The 9,264-nt window shown below is 41.5% G+C and overlaps 1 protein-coding gene across 6 annotated transcripts in view; it reads left to right on the top strand.

The window, feature by feature from the left end:
• Positions 1-7,697, top strand: part of XPNPEP3 (X-prolyl aminopeptidase 3) — a 75,616-nt gene extending 67,919 nt beyond the window's left edge. For all 6 annotated transcript variants that reach the window (XM_031005572.3, XM_055374729.2, XM_055374730.2 and 3 more), the window contains one exon: positions 1,175-7,697. In XM_031005572.3, the coding sequence (XP_030861432.1) occupies positions 1,175-1,341 (167 nt within the window). In that variant the 3' untranslated portion in view covers positions 1,342-7,697. The remainder of the gene's footprint in view (positions 1-1,174) is intronic.
• The last annotated feature ends 1,567 nt before the right edge of the window (positions 7,698-9,264 follow it).

Genomic DNA, 9,264 nt, shown 5'->3' on the forward strand with positions numbered 1-9,264 from the left:
CCCGGTGCTTGTGTGCAGAGAGACAGGCAGACACACTATGCTCTCAGTTTCAACACCTCTGCAAGCTGCATTGAACTACCCAGCACCATCCCACTCCTTAGTATCCATCGCCTTCCTCATAAGCTTCAGAGAAAGCTAACAATCCGATACGTTACCTAACCTGAATGGTCCTGGGTGTTGGGCAGGATTCTGAAGAGAAGCAGTGACCACAATGGTGTGTGAAGATTGATGTTGTCAGAGTTGATGGTTAAATACTGATGCTGGTTTTGTTTTGAAAACAGATCTAAATTTTAGATTTCAAGTATTTTAATCTCTATATAAATTATGGCTGTGAAATGTCTTTTATGCCACCCTTTGAACCTAGTCATACATTGCTATCTGTGGCCATAGATATATCATTTAGTTCAATCTGTTTGGTACATGGGTGCTTCCTTAGACTGCGCTACATTTTCCTTTGCTGATCTTTCTTTTTTTTCAATCGCAGAGCAGTATCTGTGAGGATAGTGGAGGAAGTTTACAACTTGTTTAATATAAAAAGCCTGCTATGTGTCTAACTTCATGATTAGAAAGGGTACCTGGGGTTCCTACATTTTTCCAAATGTACATTAAAGTCTTTCAGTTTCTCTTGTATTTTATATTACACACATCAGATATATTTAAATCTTATAATGACTGTCTCTGCAGCTTCCAGTTGTCAAGGCTAATAATCTCTAAATGTTTCTTTTAATACAGTTTAAATATATTTTGTCTTTATTTTTGCAAGGTGCTCTTTTTCCAAGGGACTCTTAGGCAGGGGAAGAATGCACTTACATAATCTGCTTGTCCCCTACATATATTGACGTACTTTTAAATTAAGTAACTTTATTGGCCTGCTTGAGCCACTAGAATATGACAGAATCATGATCAGCATTGCCGTAGTTGTATTTAGCTTGTAGTCCAATATAAAGATAACCACAATAATAATTTCAGTAATGATACCAACATGTGCTGACCATTATATGCCAGGCACTTTGACATGTATTATCTCATTTAATCCTCACAGCTTTACTAGGTAGGTACCGTAAAGATCCAGTATTACAGAGGAAGGAATTTTAACCCAGAGGTTAACTTACTTGCCCCAAACCACCCAGTTACTGTCATTCCTGAACAGCATGTTCTTCTTTCTACTTCACAGGCATTTATATTCCAGAGGATGACAAAGATGCCCCAGAGAAGTTTCGGGGTCTTGGTGTACGAATTGAGGATGATGTAGTGGTGACTCAGGACTCACCTCTCATCCTTTCTGCAGACTGTCCCAAAGAGATGAATGACATTGAACAGATATGCAGCCAGGCTTCTTGACCTTCACTGCGGCCCACATGCACCTCAGGTTCAAAATGGGTGTCTCCTGGCAGCCCTGCACGTGTGCTTTCTGAGTGTCTCTGTGTGTGCATTAATATATGCATTCCATTTGGGAGCATAGCAGCTGTGTGAATGTATGTAATTGTGTGTGGGGGGTTTTTTGTTTTAAGTAGTTAGAAGTCTGGGAAAATGAATTTTTGAATAGTATGTTACTGAAGCTTTGGTAACATTAATTCTATAGAATTAATGATCAGAGCAAGTTTAATTTTTAAACATAAAGGTCTTGGTTACATATGTCCATGCATTCCAGTTAACACATTTAAACATATAGAAAATTCACTTCTTCTTTCAAGTCCTTCCCTTTCTATACTTTTGCTGAGATCAACCCAATATCATAAGAAGTTTGTGTGATGCCTGTATTTTTAGCTAATTACCAAGGTCTCTGCCTATGCGAAAATTCATCTTTCGGTGATTGTGAGTGGCCAATACATACCTTCTGTAACTCCTTCCTACCTATTCTAGATCCTGCATATCTACTGGAGCCATATGAGCCCTCAGGGGCACTGGTGTCCTGCAGTCTTACCAGTCAGCCACAGTCCAGGTTCCAGCAACACTAGCTACCTACCAAACAAAACACTTCTGAGCTTTTCTTGCCATTTGGTTGCCTGGGACCTGGAAAGTGTTTAGATTCTTGATAAAGAAGGAAATGGAAGAGAAAGAAAATTATATATGTATATACTAAAGATCCAGACATCAGGGCTGGGCACAGCGGCTCCGCCTGTAATCCCAGCACTTTGGGAGGTCCAGGCAGGTGGATCTCTTGAGACCAGGAGGTCAAGACCAGCCTGGCCAACGTGGTGAAACACTGTCTCTACTAAAAATACAAAAATGAGCTGGGTGTGATGATACATGCCTGTAATCCTGGCTACTTGGGAGGCTGAGGCATGAGAATTGCTTGAACCTGGGAGGTGGAGGTTGCAGTGAGCTGAGCTTATGCGACTGCTCTCCAGCCTGGGTGACTGAGCAAGACTCTGCCACAAAAAAAAAAAAAAAAAAAAAATCCTGACATCCTGCCATCTTTTCTCTTCAATTTAAAGATGATTTCTTAATGATGACTTCAAAAATTAATAAAAAGAAAAGAAAAAAAATGATTTCTGGCCGGGCGTGGTGGCTCAAGCCTGTAATCCCAGCACTTTGGGAGGCCGAGGCGGGCGGATCACGAGGTCAGGAGATTGAGACCTCCTGGCTAACACGGTGAAACCCCATCTCTACTAAAAATACAAAAAAAAATTAGCCCGGCGTGGTGGCGGGTGCCTGTAGTCCCAGCTACTCAGGAGGCTGAGGCAGGAGAATGGCGTGAACCCAGGAGGCAGAGCTTGCAGTGAGCCAAGATCGCGCCACTGCACTCCAGCCTGGGCGACAGAGCGAGACTCCATCTCAAAAAAAAAAAAAGGATTTCTTTCCCAGATATCCCTGCTCCCTCTATAGATTCTTAATGCACTGACCCTCACGGGTTACCCTTTTAGCTGTTGTGCTGCGCAGGAGCAGATCCTCTACTTACGTACCCTGTCAGAGTCACAGTAGTGGCGCCCAGTTTTCGGAGAAGTACCCCTGTTATCATTCTGTGATTTCCTCTAGTGCTAATAGAAACAAAATATGGAATCTACCAAGTACCCATAAATATCCTGTGATTCTTATCTTTCTTTGATACTAGCACTGGGAGTGCAGTGGTAAAGAGTCATACTTCTTTTTTTTTTTTTTTGGAGACAGAGTCTCGCTCTGTCGCCTGGGCTGGATGGAGTGCAGTGGCGTAATCTCGGCTCACTACAACCTCCAACAGCTGGGTTCAGGCAATTCTCCTGCCTCAGCCTCCCAAGTAACTGGGACTACAGGTGCACGCTGCCATGCCCAGCTAATTTTTGGTATTTTAGTAGAGACAGGGTTTCACCCTGTTGCCCAGGCTGGTCTCAAACTCCTGAGCTCAGGCAATCCGCCCACCTCAGCCTCCCAAAGTGCTAGGATTACAGGCATGAGCCGCTGCGCCCGGTGTAAGAGTCATATTTTTTTAAACACAAACATTGGATACAATTATACAGCAACTCAGTTTGCAAGATGAACAGGGCTAGATTGCCACAGATAGCTTATTTAGGAGCTTCTGTGATAGAGGGAAGCTTTAAGAACCAGTTTGTTCACCTCCTTTAAACCTGGATGTGAGGTCAAGATGTATAAAACATGCCAATTGTTAGAACACAAATTTGAGGGTTTCTTAAAAAAACAATTTGTATTAGGGAAGCACAAGCTAGGGGATTAACAATGTCTGTAATGCTGGAAGTTGGCCTATCTTATCAGGGAAACCCAGGGTACAGAGTGAAAAGCAGACAGGCAGTGACTTCCTCAAGAGACAGATAATATGAAAACAAAAGTGATACAAATCATATCCTGACAGTGCTAGCCTAGGAATGCCTGGCTCTGCGCACCTTATCTAATCTAAGCAGCTCTCAGAATGGAGGCTGCACAGCTGGAGTCTCCATCCCCCATACCCCCCTTCCCACCTCCCTCCAATTTCTCAATCCAGCGCTTTTTAAAAAAAGGGGAGGGAAATAACTCCACAACTCTGGCTGCTCACTTCCCAGGCTCTGTGCCCCCAACAGCCCTTTCCTTGGATTGTGTTTCCTTTGTTCATTTGTAATCCAGGAATAAGGAATTTCCTTTTCTTCTTGTATCATTTTCTTTTCTTTTCTTTTTTTTTTTTTTTTTGAGAGGGAGTCTCACACTGTCACCTGGGCTGGTGTGCAATAGTGAGATCTCACCTCCCTGCAACCTCCATCTCCCAGGTTCAAGCGATTCTCCTGCCTCAGCCTCCTGAATAGCTAGGAATACAGGTGCCTGCCACCACACCCGGCTATTTTTTTGTATTTTAAATAGAGGTGAGGTTTCACTATGTTGGCCAGGCTGGTCTCGAACTCCTGACCTCATGATCTGCCTGCCTCGGCCTCCCTAAGTGCTGCGATTACAGACGTGAGCCACTGCGCCTCCTGTATCATTTTCTATGGTCTAAACTTTTCTAGCTAAAAGCCTAGGTAGCTTGTATGTATAGCAGCATACTTGGACATGAAACAGACTTCTGGTTAGATTCCAGTCAAGTTCTATAGGTGTTATTGGTTGGCAGAAAGGCTGTTGTGGAATTCTTCTGGTGATTTTCAGTCCCTGACCCAGGTATATTGTCCTTTGAGTCCCAGATTAACTAACTATAGCAGCTAAGCATTTGAATCAGACTTCTCATAGCAGTGTTATGGGCTGTCTGATATATTCAGGATTTGTTGAGCAGATAAGCTGTGTGTGATCTTATTCATTCTCAGCCATGCCACAGACATACCCATTTCCCTTTAGTAATTTTTTAAATACAGAGAATGCTATTAACTGTTATTGGATATCAAATAATTTTATTTTTCTAATAATATTTTCCAAATATTTCTTAAAATTCTTAAAATTTAGGTTAAAGTTTGCTGATCTCTTACATTTAATAAAGCTGGGACTTGAAGACTTACCATAGTTTTCAACTGCCTTGCAAGTTCATAAACTTCTAAGGGTAAAAAGTGAATAAGATAAATTCAGAGTTTTAAGGTAAAGGCTTTATATTAGCTTTTTTTTTTTTTTTAAGGTTTTTGTTTTTTTGTTTTGTTTTTTTTTTTGAGATGGAGTCTCGCTCTGTCACCCAGGCCGGAGTGCAGTGGAACGATCTTGGCTCACTGCAACCTCCATCTCCCGGGTTCAGGCAATTCTTCTGCCTCAGCCTCCTGAGTAGCTGGGACTACAGGCACGTGCCACCATGCCCAGCTAGTTTATTGTATTTTTAGTAGAGACGGGGTTTCACTGTGTTAGCCAGGATGGTCTCAATCTCCTGACCTCATAATCTGCCCACCTCAGCCTCCCAAAGTGCTGGGATTACAGGCGTGAGCCACTGCACCCAGCCTTTTTAAAGTTTTTAATTGACATATAATTGTACATATTTACAGGGTAAATAATGATGTTTTGATACATATATAATGATCAGATCAGAACAATTAGCATATCCATCACATTGAACATTTATCATTTCTTTGTGTTGAGCCTTTAGTTCTTTTTTTTTTTTTTGAGATAGAGTCTCACTCTGTCACCCAGGCTGGAGTACAGTGGTGTGATCTTGGCTCACTGCAACCTCCACCCACCGGCTTCAACCAATTCTCCTGCCTCAGCCTCCCTAGTAACTGGGATTACTGGCATCTGCCACCACACCCAATTTTTGTATTTTTGGTAGAGACGGGGTTTCACCATCTTGGCCAGGCCAGGCTGGTCTTGATCTCCTGACCTTGTGATCCACCCACCTCGGCCTCCCAAACTGCGGGGATTACAGGCATGAGCCACGGCGCCCGGCCAGAGACAGTCTTGCTTTGTCGCCAGGCTGGAGTGTAGTGGCGCCATCTTGGCTCACTGCAACCTCCAACTCCCTGGTTCAAGCAGTTCTCCTGCCTCAGCCTCCCAAGTAGCTGGGATTACAGGCACGCACCACCATGCCCAGCTAATTTTTGTATTTTTAGTAGAGACAGGGTTTCACCATGTTGGCCAGGATGGTCTTGATCTCCTGACCTCGTGATCTGCCCACCTTGGCCTCCCAAAGTGCTGGGATTACAGGCGTGAGCCACCGTGCCCAGCTGAGCCTTTAGTTCTAAGTATAATAAATAATATATATACCAGGCATTTCTATTAAAAATCTTAACTTAAAAAAAATTACTCAAATGTTACCACTGGAATTTTTCTCCCTGAATTGAAGATACATGGTTAGATCATTAACAATACCATCTAAATGAAGGAAACATATCTGGATATCCAGTGTCACATACTTTTATGTATTTATTTCAGGAATTACTATTTTGTCACCATAATTAGGAAACAGACTGTGTTCTTTATTTGAAACACAACAGTATAAATACTGTAGTAAAGTTGGGTGCAGTGGATCACAGCTGTAATCCCACCACTTTGGGAGGCCAAGGAGGGATGGTCGCTTGAGCCCAGGAGTTTGAGACCAGCCTAGGCAACATAGAGAGACCTTGTCTCAACAAAAAAATTTAAAGTTAGCCAGGTGTGGTTGTTTGCACCTATAGTCCCTGCTACTCAGGAGGCTGAGGTGGGAGGATCGCTTGAGCTTAGGAGGTCAAGGCTGCTGCAGTGAGCCATGATTGTGCCACTTCACTCCACCCTGGACAACAGAGAAAGACCCTGTCTCAATAAAAAAGAAGAGAAAAACTGGAGTGAGAACTCTCCTCCTGTCATAATCATAGTATCCACGTTAGGAAAATGCTTCTGAGAGTAACTTAAAGTACTCTGTGTGCATCTTCCTTCAAAACCTTGCTTTTTTCTCAGTTTTTGTAAGGTGAGAAAGGGAAAAACCTTCACCGTAGAAATACTGTCTTAATTGAGATTAAGATCCAAATAAAACATGTTAAACCTCCATATAAAGACATTGCAACTTATTAAAACAGAAAAATGTACCTTTGTTATGTCTTTCCAAATATCCACACCCACACCCTGTTCAGCTTTGTTAATAATACAAAGATCACAAATGTGAAGCACAAATGCTGCTTCTCCCCCTCCTGTTCCCATGTCAGAGATGGAGAAGAAAGCACAGTCCAGCGGTGACCTCGGAGTCCTTTGTAACAGTGTTTCCAGTAACTGCTGCCAATAAAACAGAATTTGAGTTAGAACCTATCTGCTGTCCCTCAACTAGTGTCTGATAGCTGAGAATGTAATTCGTTTGTGTGTCTATTAGAAAATTAGGCAGGCACCACAGACAGTAGCAACATAAAGGAACCTGCTTAGAAGAGGTTTTTATGGTGTGATTGTGTTTTTTTTTTAATTTTTGTTTCCTGAAGTAGAATCCATAGCTCAAAACAAGTTTTAAGCCTGAGAAAATATAATTTGAGGTGTTTTTTATGCTCCTAATGAAAAGATGAATGAATGCATCATTAAACCTTAACAGTAGAGCAGAATTTCACTGTTACAAACCACATGGGTTCTCCTGGTTGTGCTGCTGTTCTCTACCTGTGTGTCACTGAGTTTGAGCATTATTATTGTTTGAATCAGGGGACCCATTGGAATCAAGGCTTCTTGGAATTGTGCAAGAATCTGAGAAAACTTCAATCTTTACCAGCATTTCTTAATGCTTTCCATGACTTTTGTGCAATTATATAAGTTCAGTTTAGACAAAATGCTGTTACTTTTTAAGGCATTACTAATAACTGAAAATAGTTACGTCATTGCCCATCAAGGGAAAAGCATTTGTAACTGTCATTTAAAAAAAATAAAACTATAAAACAATATAGAGGTGTATGGTGTGTGTGTGTTACTTTAGAATCTAGAGTTTACGGTCTATTTAGTATAAACGTGAGACCATCTGGTTTTACAAAATAATTTACAAAGTATTCATCAGCTGCTGTCACAAAATCATGATAGCAAACTTGAAATGATTTTATCAGTCTTGTAGAGGAAGAATCTGGTGGATTTGATCCAGCCTATTAAAAGGTTGGCACAAAACTGACTGAAAGGTCTCCAGAAAGTCCCCATAACACTCAAGACTGTAAACTGTAGCCATGCACATTTTATGAAGGATGAATTTTGTGGGGAAATAGGATCAAGTTGCAAAATTATGAATATTTGACCTTTGTCAACCATATAATGAATCGTAAGTGTAGCCATCTCTCTCTCCCTGTTAGGAACCATCTTTAAAATCTGAGACTGTCTATGAGGAGTACCTTTAACATTTCTCACATTCTGGCAGGCACAAAAAGATACTTTGTATGGCACAATGGAACAAATTTGAGGGGGCTGAGTGGTAAGTACATATGACTTGTAGAAAAAAAATTATTATACATCCTTTAACTATGATAAGAAAAATATGTACAGTGAGCCACCATGGCTGACCAACAAACATGAAATTTCTTATAATGGGAATGGATTTCTAATCCAGTTGAAATATTTTATATCAAATATTTCAAAATAAGCTATAATTTGCAGCATATACATGTATTGTTAGAACAGTCACCCTGCTCACAGACTCCACTAAGAAGTACTTCATCCACAAAAGTCGTAAGTATCCAGCATATGTAAAGCAGAGATCTGGGCTGTCTGAGGCTGCATCTGGAAGCAGCCCTGGCCCAGTCTTCAGCCCCCATGACACCTATGGCTAGCAGCCCTTACACATCTGAAACACCAACCACTCTAGCCAAATTCCATGACATCCTTGTCTTTCATGTGAAACTGTGCTCAACAGCTGCCACTGAAGTAGATGACCAAATGGTAACACCTCTCTCCTTCTCCATATTTCAGTGAGCTCTTGAAAAATAATTCTACATCCTATGACCCTAATTTAAATACCCTAATTGAAATATCATTTAGGGTATTTAGGGTCATAAGATCTAGAATTATACTGGTAAGAATTACTCTGGACATAAAAATTTGTGTGACTGGTCAGATGTGGTGGCTCATGCATGTAATCCTAGCACTTTTGGAGGCTGAGGTGGGAGGATCACTGGAGGCCAGAAGTTCAAGACCAACCTGGGCAACATAGCTAGATCCCCATCTCTACAAAAAAATTATATTAGGTGTGATGGTGCATGCATGTAGCCCCAGCTACTTAGGAGGTTGAGGTGGGAGGATCACTTGAGCCCAGGAGTCTGAGGCCCAAAGCTGCAACAAGCCATGATCATACCACTACACTTGAGTGACAAGGGCAAGACTCTGTCTCTAAAAAAAAAGTATCTGTCACTATGTAATATTGATCTAGATTTCCACCAGTTTTTAAACCCCATTGGTTCTGAATGGTTGCCACTAAATACTACATTTTCCTAGGAAACAAAGTTGAAAGTGGGAAGCCTACAAGATTAGAAC

Source organism: Gorilla gorilla, chromosome 23, assembly GCF_029281585.2.
Source record: "Gorilla gorilla gorilla isolate KB3781 chromosome 23, NHGRI_mGorGor1-v2.1_pri, whole genome shotgun sequence".
NCBI lineage: Eukaryota > Metazoa > Chordata > Mammalia > Primates > Hominidae > Gorilla > Gorilla gorilla.